Genomic DNA, 19,716 nt, shown 5'->3' on the forward strand with positions numbered 1-19,716 from the left:
GATCTCTTTCTAGGAGTTCTGCAGTAGACTTTCCTTATGTCTTATTGCCTAAAATTGGACCACATGCCCATTCCTAAATTAATCGTTGGCAACAGCAGTGACTGCCTGAACAAAATTAGGGTTCGTTAGTAAGGAGGGAGAGGAAAGTAGATCCTTGATGAATGACGGTCAAGCCTCTCATTTCCCACTGGCTACCACTTTATGTCATCCTGCTCACCTGGAGTATAACTTCACCCTTAATGGATATCCCAGTTGTTGCCCCTCCAGTCCAAACTGCCTCTGAAGCAGCCCATGTGATTGCACATGTAGTCATATAATTTCCTGCTGAAGTCAGTCTCCTAGCACCTAAATAATAAGATACAACCCTCTGGACCTCTTACCTACCTAACTAGTCTTGTCCTTCACCTCCTTTTTCCACTGTCTGCTTCAGCAATATAGAACTAATACTGGTGCCCTAAAGGCATTCATACCTTATTTTCCTGGTTAATTCCAGGTTATTATTCAGAACCAGATTCAGCTAATAGTTCTCACACTGAAGCCTTCCTTGGTAAAACTAGTCACTCCCTTCTCTATACTGTAAGCATAGCTTTCTTTTCATAAAACCAAACTGTTTCCTAAATACTGTCTTTCTCCCTTGCTGAACTTCTTCTAAAGGTCAAGGGGGAATACCTAATTCTCAAATCTATGATGCCTGGCATAGTAAGCACACACAAAAATTAATTAAATATGCCTGGCATAGTAAGCACACACAAAAAATTAATTAAACTGCATCTGCTGCACATTTACATGGTATGTCAAACACCGTCATATACTGTACATCTCAAAGCAAGCCAAGTTTCCCTTTGGTGCTCTTTGCTTATCTCAAAGAATTAATCAATCAGCATTCCCTACTGCCCCTCTAAGCAACCCCTCGGAAGACTATCTGCTGCCCTCTAGCTATTCAAAGCTTTCCCCATCTGAAGGCTACCCCTTGCTGGAGAATTTGAGCTGTCAAGTCTTCCTTCTCCATCCTGACCCTTCTTCATCAGAATCATTCCCATTCATCTCAGCAAGAACTGACTGGTGGGGAGTACAGGAAGGGGCTGGCTAGCCCTAGACCAAAGAATTCCTGACATTTAAATTCCCTGACAACCCTGCTCTCTAATGTGTGAGGAAAAGCTTAATACTTTATTATATAGAAGCACTTCTTAAAACAGACTTTAGTTATACACTTATCACATCTTATCAGTTTCTCTCCCATGATTTACATCAGATCAGATCCTCAAGATTCCTGAAAAAAAAATACTATGATATGTACTGTTTCTAATCTTGTTACTTACATGCTTTGGATTCTTGGAACTTTTAATTTATATTATTAGAAGACTTAATTATAGGTTTAAAATTCTTTGTTGATACATCAATGAAACATGTCATTTACTCATATATAAACCTACTTTTTAAACTATTGAAGATATTTTTAAGTATTTCTATTACATATTAAACAAGATAGAATCTAAGTGCTAATATAATAATGAACATGGAAGTGTCATCATATATTGTTGGCTCCCAGGAAATAGGAGATTCTGTTTTCCCCTTTGCTTCCTTCTTATCCCTAAATTTAGAGAGTCTTTATTAAAATTTTCCTTGCCTTTTTTTTTTTTTTTAAAAAGGCTAGTAGGGACTTTCCTGTTGGTCCAGTGACTAAGACTCTGCACTCGCAATGCAGGGGCCCAGGTTCAATCCTTGGTCAGGAACTAGGTCCAACATGCTGCAACTGAGAGATCGCCTGCTGTCACTAAAACCAGCACAGCCAAATAATATTTTTTTCAATTAGGCTGATAAACATTTTGGCTCTTGTTTAGCTTCTTAAAATAGGTGAAGAGGCTAATTCAAACCAGACATTTAAGATGGTAAAATGTGACGTTAGAGAATGTGATCTCTCACCAAACCCAAATTTATGCTGCATAAATATATTTTAAAGGTAAATTATAAAGGTAGCAGCTTAGTATATGAATCTGAAGTAGGAAGCATGAAACAGGAAATATTTGCATTCTTTCTTTAAAGTACCCTTATCACTCTTCTGAAAGTTTGACTTGGCAGGTTCTGGTTGGGGCTTGGACATCTTCCTGGGTCAGTTAGCTTGCCTTTGTTCTGTGACCATGGACTAGACCTTTAATCCCAAGCAGCAGCCACTTTACAAAATACACTTTGATCTCATGTAAATAGGTATATACAAATGCATTACTACCATTAGGAAAGCAACTTAAAGTGCATGTCCCGCAGACAGCTCAGCAGCAGAGCAGAACATTGTATCTGAGGAAACCCAGTGCCACTATCTTGGGAAACACCTTGCAAGCTTCAGGTTGTGTTTTTGAAACTAGCCTTACTTGAGCAAAAAGGTCAGGTTACAATGAATAAGAAACCTACATTTTTAAATTAATATACTTCAGTCTGACAGTCATTCAGTAGGTATGTTGACATATATTATCTTTCTGAAAAAGAGAAAATCCCATCAACAGTGAATATCAACTGTATGTATCTTCCTTCTGTAAATTGCACAAATGTAAGTTGATGCTGTAAGTATATCTGAATCTCATTTACTCTGACTGCATTCATTCATTTCATATCAATTCTATATATCTGATGTATGAAGATACTAATTCGGATATGATTATTAAACCACATCAAAAATTGTGCGTTAACTTTTCCTTTGTAATAAAGCATGCTCTCTTAATGTATACATGGCAAGCTGACAGAAATGGATGGAGGGGCTTTGTTTCATTTGTAACCAAGTTCACGACAGGTAGTAATTTAATATTCAGGGAATAAATTTTCTGATTAATTTAGAATGGAATTACTGATTTATGACATGATTAACTTACAATAGCAGATTTCAAAAGACTATACATTAATTATTTCTTGGTTATCTGAATTTGCTGAGTATTTTCAGTGACTGTGTACTATTGCATTAAAAATGTAAAGTGATGAATAATAAAATGTCAATCACAGTAAGGAAAATATAAAACTGAATCTTTTATTGGAAATCTTCCAAGAATTATTCTGAGATAGAACTCTATCAGATAATTTATCTATTATATTAATATTCACATAGAGATAGATATATAGATGCCATACCTGGATTGTGAGTTTCTTGAGAACAGGCTATTTATTAATAAATATATTCGTATTTATATTACTTTACAAAGAATCTAACTCAGAAACTAAATAAATGTTATATGAATAAATGAGGATGGTATACAAGCCACAAAAAATTAATTTCTTAAATGATAATTTAAGCATTTGAGACCAAGAAATGTAAAATTTTATATTCATTACCCTTTTTTCTTTTTTAGCAGCTTTATTGAGATAAATCTTACATATCATAAAATTGTTGTTCAGTCCCTTAGTTGTGTTCAACTCTTTGGGACCCTGTGGACTACAGTACACCAGGTTTCCCTGTCCTTCACCATCTCCTGGAGTTTGCTCAAACTCATGTCCATTGAGTTGGTGATGCCATTCAACCAGTTAGTCTTCTGTCCTCTGCTTCTCCTCCTCCCTTCAATCTTTCCTGGCATGAGGGTCTTTTCTAATGAGTTGTCTCTTTGCAGCTGGTTACCAAAGTATTGGAGCTTCAGCTTCAGCATCAGTCCTTCCAATGAATATTCAGGATTGATTTCTTAGGATGGACTGATTTGATCTCATTGCTGTCCAGAGGGCTCTCAAGAGTCTTCTCCAACACCACAATTCAAAACATCAATTCTTCTGCACTCAACCTTCTTTATGGTCCAACTCTCACATCCATACATGACTGCTGGATGTAGCTTTGACTGTAGCTTTGACTATACGGACTATACTACAGCTTTGACATATTTTGACTATATGTCAGCAGAGTGATGTCTCTGCTTTTTAATATGCTATCTAGGTTTGTCATAGCTTTTCTTCCAAGGAGCAAGCGTCTTTAAATTTCATGGCTGCAGTCACCATCCGCAGTGATTTTGGAGCCCAAGAAAAAAGTTTAACCCATTTCAAAATTACAGTTAGTAATTTTTAGTAACTTTATCAAGTAATACAATCATCACCATAAATCAATTTTAGAAATTTTCTCACACACCTCATTAGCTCCCTCATGGCCATTTACAGTTCCCACCCCGGACCAGGCAACCACTAACCTCCATTTCATAAGAATAAAATCATACAGTATGTGGTCTCATGGATGGCTTCTCTCACTGAGCATCGTGCTTTTGAGGTTCATCCATGGTATAGTGGGTGTCAGCACTTCCTTCTCTTTTTTTGCACAGTAGCATTCCATTGAATAGACATATCTGCTCATTAACTTTTAAATTGTTTAAAAGAACACAAAATTACTTAATGTAATAGATAAACATATTTTTGTTCATTTAACAAGCATTTGTTGAAAGTTAAATATGGCCTAAATGATTAAAAATGGTGAAGGTGACTAACACTATATCCAGTCCTTAAGGAAACAAGCAAATAAGCAGGCATACAATTCATAGAGAATTAAGAACTGTTTTGAAATATGCATAAGGTTATGTTTGTTTAAAGAGGAAAGTATATGTTGGGGGTGTTTGCAAATGCTTCTTAAAGAAGTGATATTTGAACTGGATGTGTTCTATTTACTGGGCACAGAGGCCTGAGGAGGAACAGGCCTGGATTGTTCAGCACAAATGCCAGTATGCTTCTGTCTGGCTTATGTTTTAAAAGGATCACCCAGGCAGCTGGATGAACATTAGACCCTAACCTTGTATGTATTTAATTTCACAAGTGTGGGGGCTTATATGAAGGATTAATTCCTGGAAGTAGGACTGACAGGTCACAGGGCAAATACATTTGTAATTGTGAAAGAAATTACAAAATTTCTATCCAGTTTCCACTCCTACCAGTCATATTTGATAGGTCTGTCTCTTTACAGCCTCACCAACACTGAGTGAAGCCTTAAGGAGATGGAAAGTGTGGGTATTTTTGATCAGAAGCCCCCAAATCAAGATGTTGTCAGGGTTCCATTCCTTCTGGAGCCTCTAGGGGGAATCCCTTTCCTTACCCTTTCTAGTCTTCACTTTCATTTTTTTGGTTTGTGGCTTCATCCTCCATTTTTTATCCTTGCTACTTCCCTTTTATGAGGATTCTTTTGACTGCATTAGGCTCATCCAGTTATGGGATAATTCCTCCATCTCCGGGAGTTGGTGATGGACAGTGAAGCCTGGCATGCTGCAGTCCATAAGGTTGCAAAGAGCCAGACATGAATGAGCAACTGAACCAAACTGAACTGAAGATCCTAAGTTTAATCAGAACTGCAAAGTCCCCTTTACCATGTAAGGTGACATTCACAGACTCTAGGGATTAGGATGTGGCTGTCTTTGTGGGGGACCATGATTAGCCAACCATAGGAAGATTTGTCATTCATCTGTGATAGGAAATGCAAATATTTGATTGGCCAAAAAAGTTGTTCGGATTTTCCTGTTAAGCTGTTATCAGATCAGATCAGTCGCTCAGTCGTGTCCGACTCTTTGCGACCCCATGAATCGCAGCACGCCAGGCCTCCCTGTCCATCACCAACTCCCGGAGTTTACTGAAACTCACATCCATCGAGTCAGTGATGCCATCCAGCCATCTCATCCTCTGTCGTCCCCTTCTCCTCCTGCCCCCAATCCCTCCCAGCATCAGAGTCTTTTCCAATGAGTCAGCTCTTCACATGAGGTGGCCAAAGTCCTGGAGTTTCAGCTTTAGCATCATTCCTTCCAAAGAAATCCCAGGGCCGATCTCCTTCAGAATGGACTGGTTGGATCTCCTTGCAGTCCAAGGGACTCTCAAGAGTCTTCTCCAACACCACAGCTCAAAAGCATCAATTCTTTGGCGCTCAGCCTTCTTGACAGTCCAACTCTTACATCCATACATGACCACAGGAAAAACCATAGCCTTGACTAGACGAACCTTTGTTGGCAAAATAATGTCTCTGCTTTTGAACATGCTATCTAGGTTGGTCATAACTTTCCTTCCAAGGAGTAAGCGTCTTTTAATTTCATATGGGAAAACCCAAATGACCTTTTTTGGCAAATCCAATACTTTTCCTTATTGTCTTTTGTCTTCAGTTATTGTCTGTGGTTCTTTTGTTTTTATTTTTACTATGTGGAGTTTATCCTGATAAATTGTGTGAAATGCAGATCAGTGTTGTTTTTCCCAGAAGGTTGTTCAGTTATTCCAGCGCCATTTACTAAAAAGTCCAACTTTTCCCTAAAATATATTAAATTCCTATGTGTAGTTTGATTCCTGGACTTCCTATTTTGTTTCATTGTTTGTCTGTCTAAAGGTGCACATTTTTAAAAAGTTACTGAGGTTTTATGATGTAATATCTGCTACCTTACTGAATTATCTTTTTGCTTTAGTAGTTTTTCAGTTGGGTCTCTTGGTTTTCCCCAATATGCAGTTATATTATCTTCAAATAGTGATAAACCCTTCATTTCTAATTTTTATACACCTATCCGTTTTTCACCACTTCTATTACTTTGTTAAATAGCCATGATATTGTATTCACCTCTGTCCTGTTCCTTATTTTAGGAAGAAAGGATCATATGTTTCCCCATAAAGTGTTTGCTAACTTTTGGGTGATCATGTGTGTTCATGTGCATGCACACACACACACTTGTCATATTAAAGAAATACACATCTGGAATGAGGGCATTTTTCCCCCCTTATTAAAATAGTTCCTGGGCTTCCCTGGTGGTCCAGTGGTTAAGAATCCACCTTGCAGGGTGAGGGAACCTGGTTCAGTCCCTGGTCCAGGAAGATCCCATATGCAGTGGAGCAACTAAGCCCATGAGCCACTAGCACTGAGCTTGTGCTCTGGAGCCCACTTGCTGCAACTACTGAAGCTCATATGCCCTAGAGCCTTTGCTCCACAAGAATGGAGAAGCCACCACAATGAGAAGCCTGCCCATGGCAATGAAAGGTAGCCTCTGCTCCCTGCAACTAGAGAAAACCCTTGTGCAATAACGAAGACCCACCACAGCCTGAAAAAATTAAGTAAATAAATAAATCTTTCAAAAAATAGTTCCTGTTTCTGTAGAAACTTCATTTATTTATTTATTTATTTGGCTGTCCCGGGTCTTAGTTGCAGCACTTGGGATCTTTAGTTGCAGTGTGCAAATTCTTAGGGCGGCATTTGGGATCGAGTTCCCTGACCAGGAATCAGACCAGGGCCCCCTGCCTTGGAAGCACAGAGTCTTAGCCATTGGACCACCAGGGAAACCCCTAAAAGCTTCATTTTTAGATTAATTTGTGATGGATTAAGCTATCATAATTCAACTATATAGTTCTTTTTTTCTATCCACTATTCAATGTCATGCAATAGTAAAGGCAATAAAAATGCAGCAAGCTTATGAAGTACTATTTTTCTAAAAGGAACAGGAGGCATTTTCATTTTTATTATTGTACTTTTGGTTATGCAGACACTTTAATGATATAAATGTTTATGTCCCCTATAAATCTCACCAGAAATTACTTTTGTTTCTGTTGACTAAGTTAAACAGTCTATAGTAGGATAGAGTACTGGGTACAAGTGGTCCAAAGTAAGATAAAAGACTGTGATAAAAATGCCAGGTCTTAAAAGAGAAACTGGTTTATGCACTAAACATTTTGTGCTTTGGTCTAATATTAACGTGACGTCTGTGTTAAATGACAGAACCAGTGCTGAGTCACATTATGTTTCCCAGCACTGTATACTTTCTGTCCTACGTGACAGTTTTGTCATTGTAAGAGATTTTAGAAATTAAAATGGGAAACAGGGTCTTAGGTTATCTTCCTGACCAAAACTGTCTTTCCTGGAATCACAATATTATGATGGTTTTTATGCTCTTGTATCTTGGATGTCATAAGCTGTGTGCAATTTAGGGGATCCTTTCTCATTACAGGAAGGTTCTTCTTTCCTTTAACACTGTGATCTGTCCTGTGACAAATCTGTACTATACACTGTGTAAATGGCTAATAAGTCAATTGCAAACCAACTGAACGTACAAATCTTAGTGCTGGTGCTGGAATCTCTTCAGAATAGTCATTGTGATATCAAAGTTTGTTTCAAAATTTGCAACCGTCAAGTGTCAATCAAAACCCAAAGATGAAGCTTTAATGAATTCTCATGCTTTAGGTATGCTGCCTTTTTAGATTTTTTTGGTTCTCTGCTATTTTTACTGTACTGTTTCATTTAAATTTTCTACACGCTAACTTCATTTATGTATTTGAAATAGGATTGCAGTATATACATTTAAAAAATACATATTTTAGTAAGTGCTTTTTTTTCCCATCAAGAATAGAATTTTGTAGAATTCATCTTTAGTATATCTGGAGAGATAATATGGTTTTTATCTAGGCTATTAATATGATATATTAACTTTGTACATTTTAAAATCCATTCTCAAATTTCTAAAATTAAATGCTGTTATTTGTCTGTAATGTTTTATGAAGCAGTCTATGCACTGTTTCTCCCTGTGTGGCTTTTTTGATTATTACACAATAGTAGGTTGCATATTTGTAACTGTTGCTATAAGTGGAACTCTCTTTTTGTTTAAAAGCATATAAAATTGAGAATTTGATCTGACCGATGGTTGAAGATTCCCTTCAGCGTGGTGAAAGAGGTGGGGCTAAATCTGAGGTCATTTTTCAATGACCTCTCTGTTTAAGTTTTCTTACTGTTTTTTATTTTGTCACCACATAATGGTGGAAGAAGAAGGATTGCAGTATGGGCAGCAGGAAGTAAAGTGTTTAGGTTCATTCATCTTTCTGGATTAATGGGTGCTTTCTAGTTAGTTTGAGGTTTCAAAGAAACACTGTGAAATGAGCTTTGTTCTACATATGGCTTCATCATTCTTCTCAGGGAGCTCGCTGCCTAAAGTAGAGCTGTCCACTAGGATAGCCACCAACTCCTTGTACCTGTTGAGTACTCGAAATGTCACTGGTGATATGCTATAAGTGGAAAATACACACTTAGTATAAAAGACTTAGTATAAAAAGAATATAAAATATTTTAATAGTAATTATGATTATGTATGATTGTATATGATTATTAATATTGATTCTATGTTTTAGTAATATTTTAGATATATAAGGAGATAAAATGTCATTAAGATTAATGCCACCTGTATTTCTTTTCTCTTTTTTAATGTAGCTACTAGCAAATTTTTAATTGCATATGAGGTATATACATTATATTTTTATTTGACATCACTGGTCTAGAGTCAGTAGGTTTGTGTATGCTTACTTAAAGACACTACTGTAATTTTTGTAATGTAAAAAGATGAAATTAAATAAACTACAATTATATCTTCCCTTATACCTTTTTTCTTCTTATGGGAATAAACTTTGTTGAATAGTGTGATTTAATCATACTCCGTTATAATAATGGGTTACCTCCTCTGATTTTTCTGTCTACCTGGTTATAAGAGGATGCAGTTCCTTCATTATGCCCTTGACATTTTAACACAAGTTAAATAGGATTCCTGTATCTTGGAATACTAGCACTTAATTAAGAACTGATACAAATATAGAAGAGTTAGTTTGAAGGTTTAAGTTTCTATTAATATTTTTGCCTTATCCTGTAAGTATATATAGAGAGAAATATAGATAGAGATCTACAAATACATACTTTTTATATCATTTTTAAAATTTGTTTTGTCTGTTTTTGCCATGTGGCTTGTGGAACCATAGTTTTCTGACCAGGGATCTGTCCTGAGTCCCCAACACTGGAAGCGCAGAGCCCTAACCACTGGACTGCCAGGGAGTTCCCCTAAAGTATATTTTAATAGAAATTCCTTAGTTCAACATAAAATTTGCTTCAACATTTCTTTCATTTTTTTCAATTACCCTAAAAAACAGTTCCCACCTCCTTAGTTCCCTTCAGGTGGAGGTGAGTGTCAACATCCTTCAGTTCTGTCTTCTTGTGATAACCTGAGTGTTTTAAATAGTTCGTTTCTTTTTTAAAAAAAGAAATTATTTGAGTGTGCCAGGTCTTAGTTGCGACTCATAGTATCCTTAGTTGCAACATGCAAACCCTGGGTTGGGGCACGTGGGATCTATTTCCCTGACCAGTGATCAAACCTCGGTCCCCTGCATTGGGAGCACAGAGTCCTAGCCACTGGATCACTAGGGACATCCCAATAGTTCATTTCTTAACACTTGCTTTTCAAAAACCGAAACAATTAAATTACTCCTAAAATCTTTTTAATCTTGGCTTTTGTTGCATTTTTTTAGGAAAATCGTATCACAGATGATATTGGAATATCGACTTGGAAGGAGCAGACTTTTCTCTCCCATGGTGCCTTACTAGCAAAGAGCTGCCAAGCTGCAATGGAATTAGCAAAGCATGATGCTGAGGTTCAGGATATGGCATTTCAGTATGGGAAGCACATGGCTATGAGTCATAAGGTATTTGCACACCATTTCTGTTTTTTCAGTATTTAAATAGCTAAAATGATACACAAGAAGCCTTTTACCATTTAATAAACTGCTTTTATATATCAGAAACTGTTTACTGAGTACATAAAATCTATTGTTCATGGTGATTATTATGTAATATAAACAGTATGATTAGTGAGCACTGCATAATTTTGATAGAAAGCTAGAGCTTACTTAAGCCATATTTGTGATGTTTGTCTTTTCTTACCACCTGAAAGGTTTTTGAAAGAATTATTGCAAATTATTAAATAACATGTAATGTTGCTAGTAACAAAATGCAAGAATATTTGCGTTTTTGTTACAGTTTCCGTATAGTTCCTATGTAAAACATATTGTGGAAAGTTAATGAAATTTAGAAATATATGGAGTAAAATTGAAAGCTTTAATTCCAATAACTGAAATATAAAATGTCTTAAAGGAGGGAGGTTGAAGAGAGAGGAGATATATGTGTATTTGTGCCCGATGCACATTGTGCAGCAGAAACCACACACTGTAAAGCAGTTATCCTCCAATTAAAAATAAATTTTAAAAAAAGTCGTGTATACCTGTGGTGGATTCATGTTGATATATGGCAAAACCAATACAATATTGTAAAGTTAAAAAATAAAATTAAATTTAAAAAAAAGTCTTGAGATTAGCTGTTATATTGTTATGTCTGTTGCTGCTGCTAAGTCGCTTCAGTCGTGTCCAACTCTGTGCGACCCCATAGACTGCAGCCCACTAGGCTCCCCCGTCCCTGGGATTCTCCAGGCAAGAACACTGGAGTGGGTTGCCATTTCCTTCTCCAATGCATAAAAAGTGAAAAGTGAAAGTGAAGTCGCTCAGTCATGTCTGACTCTTCGCAACCCCATGGACTGCAGCCTACCAGGCTCCTCCGGCCATGGGATTTTCCAGACAAGAGTACTGGAGTGGGGTGCCATCACCTTCTCCATTGTTATATCTATGTATATGTTATTTTAAATTCCATTTAGTATGTATTTCTTAGATGCTGCTTAAACAGCTCATAAGAAGGGGGAAATATGTAATATTTCCAGATGAGTTTTTATGTACTTTATTAAATCATTGATTAGTTTATTAATATATTAATATAATTTCTAAATACTTAGCTTAAACTTAAAAAGGAAAATAAACTTAAATAAAAAAGGGATATTTTAGGGAAAAACTATTTAAAAAAATTTTTTTAAGATTATTGTTAATCATATGAGCTGTTCTTTTGCTTATTACGGTACATTTAAAAATTGTTCCTTAAGCTTTATTTTTCACACTATAATTGGTGCTTTCTGAATATGATTGAAACATGCCAAAGTATATGCATTTACTGATTTAACTCTTTGACTACTCTTTCTAGATAAATTCTGATCTCCTGCCTTTTATTAAAGAAAAGACCGGTGACTCCTTGACTTTTAATCTAAACTCAGCTCCTGTAGTCTTACACCAGGAGTTTCTTGGAAGAGATTTGTGGATAAAGCAGATCAGAGAGGTAAAATGAAATTGCTTTTATTTTAGATACCAATAGTATTTAGTTAATTTTAAAACATAACTCATATTTTATGACGATCTAAGAGCAGTAGTCATATAGAGCATATAGATCAGTCATATAAGAGCTTATTCATGTAACAGGTAAAATTCTTACTTTATAATATACAATTTTTGAGAGTTAAATGTTAGTTAAAAGTTAGAGACTACAGTACTGTATTTTCTTGTTATTTGAGTTTATAGAATACTGTAATACAAAACTAGTGCCTGTGGTGAATGCTAATTAACTCAGATGATTTTTTTTCCTAAAGGCTTTCAAAAATTGGGCTATGGTAATAGCACTACCCTTTAACTGACAGCAATTTCCCATCTGTAGACTCTAGCACAAGCTGCAGAATTCCAGGAGCTCCGTCTGTCAGCTCATTGGGTTATTTTAAAACAATCTTGGACCCTGAATACTCAAGTTCTGAGGCATTATCAAAGAAGAAAGAAAGGAAAAAAAAAGTGTAGTTAAGTAGGAGGAGTTAAGGAACTTGAATTGGGTAAATTTTCTACTTTTGTGTGAGAGAGAGACGGTATGGAAGATGAGAGGAAACTTTTTTGGATTTTTTTTAATCCAGAAACTCTGGTTTTAAAAGTTCTTGGCCTTTTATCCAGAGCTTCATGGAATTTATTTAACTTGGTGGTTCTAATTGATTGGGTTAATCTGAGACACAGCCTGGGGAACCAGGCCCAGTTGAGGTGGAGGTAGATAACATACGTAAAGCAGAGAGAGCAGAGATACCTGCTTTTGGAAAAATAAGATTTTCCCTCTCCCACCTCTCCTCTGTAACAGATCTCAAAATGCCAACAGCCAGCTTAAAATTCCTCATATTCACCAGGTAGAAAACGAGAGGATTCCTTTCTGGAGAAACTGTCAAACTCAGAGGAAAAGCCCTGCAGATGTGGACATTTGGGGCTCCCTCAGTAAACATGCCGTGTCCCTAACCAACTGCTTTACAGTGAGGTCCAACAGTTGACAAGCCTCGGAGTGTCCAAGGGCACAGAACTATCCAACTGAAGTAGAATAGCTAATAAAGGACCCTTGGGCATTTCAGAGCAGCCTCTGCCGTGAAAGAATGAGTCAAAAGCTAACTGATTAAAAAAAAAAAAGGAAACAGAGACAGTGCAAGGAAAAAACAAAAATTCAAATGTACTGTAATCAATATATTCAGTGAGATAAGATAATAAATCCATGAAATAAGAACAAGTGATATGGTGGGCTTCCCTGGTGGCTCAGTGGTAAAGAATCTGGCTGCCAGTGCAGGAGACACAAGTTCAAACCCTGATCCAGGAAGATCCCACATGCCACAGAGCAACTAAGCTCAGGGGCCACAACTATGAGCCTGTGCTCCGGAGCCTGGGAACTGCAGTTGCTGAGCCCGCACGCCACAACTGCTGAAGCCCGTGTGCTCTAGAGCCTGTGCTCCACGGCAAGAGAAGCCACTGCAATGAGAAGCCCACGTGTGGCAACCTGAGAGTAGCCCCCGCTTGCTGCAACTAGAGAAACGCCTTCACAGCAATGAAGACCCAGCACAGCCAAAAATAAAGAAATAAATAAAATCATTTAAAATAAAAGGAACAGGTGATATGTAAAATGGGACAATTCAAAAATAAGAAATCAGAATTATAAAGTATAAAAATATGAAAGTAGATTTAAAAAAAAAATCAGAAGAGTAGAATAAATAAATAAGAAAATCCCCAGAAAACTGACTAAAAAGACAATAGGAAAATAGAAAAGGTAAGAAAATTAGAGGACCAATTGAAAGATCTTACATCTATGATGAGTCCCAGAAAGAGAAAACTGAAAATGAAGATGAAAAAATTAACAAAGGATTAAAGAAAAGAAAAATTCTAAGAATTGAGGGACCTGAAGGTGTCTCCAAATTGAAATGGTACTCTAAATTATGAATTTTAAAAGACCGACACCAAGTACTATCATTATCAAATTGTGAAACAGTGGGGATAAAGAAGAGATCCTAATACTTCCAGAAAGAAAAAGAAATACCAATGTACAAGGGATCAAGAGTTAGAATTGTCTTAGTGCTGACACTGAAAGCTTCAAGGCAGTGAAGTAATAACTTCAACATTCAAAGAGAAATTATTTCCAACTTAGAATTTTATGCCAGTCGTACTAGCAAATGTGATATTAAATAAAGACAACTTAAAACAGCATTTCAGAAAACCTCCTAAGCATTTTTTTTTAGGGAACCGGTTATATATTCTATCAAGGGAGTAACCAAAAAAGAAAAAGGCATGGAGTTTAGGAACTAGGGCATCAGCCATAGGTGTGAAGTGATAGGAATTCCCAGGACACTGAAAGGAAGAGTAATAAACAACAAGAAAGAAGAATGCCAACGATAAGAGCACTTGCTGTGTGCCACCTACCGTTCTAATGAGAAACCTGAGGCAAAGAGAGATTAACTTGAGCGCAGTCACACAGCGCTGGCAAGTGATGGAGCCAGTATGCAAACTCAGGCAGCCGACTACAGGACCCATATCCTTAAATACAGCAGCATGCTATACTATCTCTCCTCCAAGCAAGTCCTCGCTGATGGCTCTGCATCCAAGCCACATTGGAACAAGAGGACAGAGATGTCCAGAAGAAATATCTCTAAGGAAAACATGGAACTGATGATCCCCTAATGTGCTTGGCCATATTGAGAATTTAGGAACTATTAATGACAGGAACATAGAAACTAAGTGTACTAGTTACTACTTTTACCTGACACATTACCCCAAAACTTAACTGCTTAAAAATAACCATTTTAGGGGGCTTCCCTGGTGGTCTAGTGGTTAAGACTCTGAGCTTCCAATGCAAGGGGTGTGGGGTTGATCTCTGGTTAGGGAACTAAGATCCCACATGCTGCATGGCCTGGCCAAAAAAAAATAATAATAATAATAACCATTTTATTATGTTCATGGATGGAATTGGGACAGTGCACAGAGGGGATGACTGCTCCATGATGTCTGGGACCTCGGGCGGGAAGACTCACAAGCTGGAGGTGATTCAGTGATGCTGGAAACTGGAATCATTTGGAGGCTCTAGTCACATCTGGCACTTGGGCTGGGCTGTCAAGAAAACAAGGTTTCTTACCAACTCAAGTACTCATACATGCCCCCCCACCCCCCCAACTTAGCTTGGCTTCTCACAAAATGGCAGCCTCAGAGTAGTCAGACTACTTACTTGACAACTCAGAACTCCAAACACAGAGCGTTCCTTCCAGCAAACAAGGCAGAGGCTGCATTTTCTTTTATGACCAGCCTCTGGTGTCACCTCTCATTTTCATGGTCTCCTTTGAAAATAATCACAGGCCCCCCCAGAATCAAGGGGAGGCACCCATGTACCTCATCTGTCACTGGTAACAATTTCAATCAGTTTGGGGTCCACTTCTATAAACAGCCACATTAAACATGTGAAATTAAATGAGGCAATTCTTAGCCATAGTGAAAAAATTTCAATGTATAAGAAAGGAAATATAATCATAATACTTTACATGGCTTAGAGAATAATATTTATATAGCATAAAAATGTGAATACCAAATACTAATTTAAACCAAAAAATACGATCACTGAGGAGAGGGTAAGGGAAAGGAATATGTTTGGTCATATGAGAAATGTAATTATTCCTGTTATCATAATAGGATCAATAGATAATGTCTAAAACTTAAAAATCAAGAAAGAACAGTACTTGAAGATAAAAGAAATAGCCAAAGAGAGGAAAAATGAGACAGACGAGGTCTGAAGAGTGCTAGGGTATTTTGTTAGAAGCCTTGCGCTATTCGAGTCTTTAATTACTATACAAATGTTTGTTTTTGTTTTTAAACCTTTAGTTTAAGATTTTATATACTTTGCTATAGTAATTGCACTTCTAATAATGTATCCCAGGAAAAATATCATAGATGTGGGCAAGATTTATATATTAAAATATATAGTAAGATACTAATTATAAAAGGAAGAAAATGAAAATTGATCCACTTGAAAATAGAAAAAAGTTAAATGAAGTATAGTACAAAGAAACATTATACAACTATTGAATATTGTATTACAAGGATTGTATTTGTGTGCTTTTTGACAGCTGAACCAAAAATATATATATACAGATGGCGTTAGTAGCTCTAATTGGGTTACATTAGAATACATTGCAAATTTATATACTTTGGTTGAAAAGATCCAGCTAAATATGTTAAATGAAAGCTATGAAGTCTCAGTTGGCTATTCACATATATACATATATAATATATATATGAGTAACACAGGTAAGAATTTTAAAGAAGCTTCACAGAAAAGGGACATATTTAACTCTTAGTGTCTTTGCAAGCTTACAAAGTTGTAAATATAGACTATATGAGAGTCCAGGATTTCCTAAACAGCTGGTGAAATATCCCCAAATCATTATCTTAAACTTGATTTTCAGCTCAAAGGGATATCCTTTCCAAATAGCCTATGCCTTAGGCATGAATTCAGGTAACTTCCCTCATAGCTCAGTTGGTAAAGAATCTTCCTGCAATGCAGGAGACCTGGCTTCGATTCCTGGGTCAGGAAGATCCTCTGGAGAAGGAGATAGCAACCCACTCCAGTATTCTCGCCTGGAGAATCCCATGGACAGAGGTGCCTGGCAGGCTGCAGTCCATGAGGTTGCAAGAGTCAGACACAACTTAGCAACTAAACCACCATCTAGGCATTAACTCTAGTAAATTAACTAGATCTTGTCCAGCGGTCAGTAAACTCTGCTGAGATGAAACCCATGAGCAAACAGGGTTATGTCCATCAACCTAGGTCTCCTGTGATCATCTCTAAATCCTCATCCTTCAGGAAAAACTAGCAGTTTATTACTCACTTCAGGGCTTTTAGGCCCTTCTTATATCTGCATGTCTGAGTCATGAACAGGGTCACAGAAGAAAAAAAGATGAATTCATCTGAAGCAAATAAGAAATGTAAGAAGTTAGTTTCTATCATGCAGGGAACAACATTCCTCAGGTTAAAAAACTCCTTACTTGAGTTTATTTTAATTTTCTAAATTATATTCATGTTTATATAAAGCTGTCTACAATAATAATCTTATTCTGTGCATATCCCCTAGTCAGAGTTAGGGAACACAATTTGGGTAACACTTGAGAGGGACATTCTATCCTCAATCTCAAGGAGGCTGCTTATTAATCCTGAAATTACTTCTAGTGCTCTCTTTCCAACTTCCTGTGATATTTTTCTCCTCTGCATTTTTATGATACTTTCTTCCCCCAGGTTTTGAATTTTATTGTAAGATTCTTAAGGATAATAGTGAATTTACTTTTGAATTACCAATGATACTTGCATAATGACTCACTTGGAGTAGTCATCCAATTGTGTGTTCTTGCTAAGTCTCTTCAGTCGTGTCCAACTCTTTGTGGACCACCCTATGGACTGTAGCCCTCCAGACCCCTCTGTTTATGGGATTCTCCAGGCAAGAATACTGGGGTGGGTTGCCATGCCCTCCTTCAAGGGATCTTCCAGACCCAGGGATCAAACCTGTGTATCTTATGTCTCCTGCATTGGCAGGTGGATTCTTTACCACTAAAGAAAGACTATCTTATGTCTCCTGCATTGGCAGGTGGGTTCTTTATCACTACTGCCACCTGGGAATCCCCAGTCATCCATTCAGTTCAGTTCAGTTCAGTCGCTCATTCGTGTCCGACTCTTTGCGACCCCATGAATCGCAGCACGCCAGGCCTCCCTGTCCATCACCAACTCCCGGAGTTCACTCAGACTCACGTCCATCGAGTCAGTGATGCCATCCAGCCATCTCATCCTCTGTCGTCCCCTTCTCCTCCTGCCCCCAATCCCTCCCAGCATCAGAGTCTTTTCCAATGAGTCAACTCTTTGCATGACGTGGCCAAAGTCCTGGAGTTTCAGCTTTAGCATCATTCCTTCCAAAGAAATCCCAGGGCTGTATTTGTCAAAAAGTGTGTGTGGTGTAGTCTTTTGGGGACAAAACTGGTGGCAGCTTGTTTTGTTAAATAGAAATAGACAAGGTGGTATTAACAGAAATGGCCCATAGAGGACCAGGATTTGGGAGACCTAGATTCTGGTTTGGGCTTTGCTAGCATCTGTTTCGGAGAAGCGAATGGCGACCCATTCCAGTACTCTTGCCTGGAAAATCCCAGGGATGGAGGAGCCTGGTGGGCTGCTGTCTATGGGGTTGCACAGAGTCGGACACGACTGAAGCAACTTAGCAGCGGCAGCATCTGTTTACCTTAATCACTTTCTTTAACATCTTTTTTATTATTTTTTTGTAAAATGATGGCATTGAACTAGATCATTTCTAAGGTCCCTTTCAACTCTTAAATCCAAGAAATTTCTTTTTTAAAAAACTCTTAAACAGGAAATGTGTGGTAAGAAAAAATATTTATCTGTATTAGAAGCTAAGTACTACCTTTGACACCTTTGAGAAATAGAAACATCTTGCTCCCAGTGATGAAAGACAATTATGATTTCTTATTGTCACATATAAAATTATTTCCCTGCTCTGCTCAGGTAGGTTTGAGTCCCATCTATCTTTTCAATTTCCTGCTTAGGGAGAGTGAGAATTAATGACTAGACAAGGAAGAGAAGAGGGAATTACATACCCTTAGTGCCCATTCAACATCACTGCAAAGCCAAGAAGCAGAGCACCTCTGAAATTTTTCGTATCACTCTATCCAACTTCCCCCTCCTCCCCAAGTCTTGAGATTGGACGGCACTCTTCCATTGCACCCGCAGTACACACACTATGCACTTCTATAAGAGGCAGTGTAGAGCCCCAAACCAGATCAGAAACAGCTGAAAGATATTTGTTGAGCAATGTCTCCATACTAAATTCTACAGATCCCTCCCTACCTAAATTTTAAATTTAAATTTGTAGCTGCTGAAAAATAATGATCAGGTAGAAATACTGATAGTGAATGGGTGATTCACCCTAGGGAAGTGAAGTCATTACTCAGCTATCATTTTGATTCCTAATAAAAGAAAGTTAGAATCTTTCAGAGAACCACAGAGCTCTGACTCTCTCAGGGACTCCAGGGGCTATTGCAGGTCAGCATGCTTTATTTTTAATGATCCTTCTAGTTTCCTGCTGCCATTACAATAAGAAATAAGAATTATGATAATTTTTTTCTTGGCTATGTCTGAAAGTACTGAAATGTCACTTAGGCTTGTGACATTCTGACACTGTCATAGCCGTCCACAAAATACCTTAAGTGAATACATACGACTGGTACTAAACTATAACTCACTTGTCCCTAGCTATCGTACGTTTTATTCAAAAAATAAAACATTCAAAAAAAATTGCTAGAAAAGGCTAGTGTGCACAAACGTAATACATGTATATTCTTAAACAAAAGAGAAGGTACACATTCAGAGAGTCCTCATTAATGCCATATGATATTTTTCTAATTATTTATGTTATTTTTTAGTAGTTTCAAAAGGAATAATACTGACAACATTCTCTACCATGTAGAGTATAGGCATTTGAAAGGGGACCACAAACACTTTGAAATGGCTCTAACTATCTCCTAAATTAAAATACTTCTTAAGGTTTTCTGATGCACTTAAGGAAACAAAGTGCTTGAATATAGGAGATAACAGCAGTTAGTTGTCTGAAGGTTGTCTGTGTGTTAAGAGAAACACAAATGTAAGGAATACTGTAGTTGATGCCATTTGGGCAGCTCAGAGGAAAGAGAGTTTGAATCTGGATGAAAATGTCAAGAAAGGGTTTGTAAAGTAAGTGATATCTGAGATTGTCC

General features: G+C 37.3%; 1 protein-coding gene across 4 annotated transcripts in view; it reads left to right on the forward strand.

Annotated features, from left to right (window-relative positions):
- Positions 1-19,716, forward strand: part of PDSS2 (decaprenyl diphosphate synthase subunit 2) — a 285,071-nt gene that overhangs the window by 205,439 nt on the left and 59,916 nt on the right. For all 4 annotated transcript variants that reach the window (XM_027551287.1, XM_027551288.1, XM_027551285.1 and 1 more), the window contains 2 exons: positions 10,237-10,410; positions 11,789-11,920. In XM_027551287.1, coding sequence (XP_027407088.1) covers positions 10,237-10,410; positions 11,789-11,920 — 306 coding nt within the window. The remainder of the gene's footprint in view (positions 1-10,236; positions 10,411-11,788; positions 11,921-19,716) is intronic.

Source organism: Bos indicus x Bos taurus, chromosome 9 (assembly GCF_003369695.1).
Source record: "Bos indicus x Bos taurus breed Angus x Brahman F1 hybrid chromosome 9, Bos_hybrid_MaternalHap_v2.0, whole genome shotgun sequence".
Lineage (NCBI taxonomy): Eukaryota > Metazoa > Chordata > Mammalia > Artiodactyla > Bovidae > Bos > Bos indicus x Bos taurus.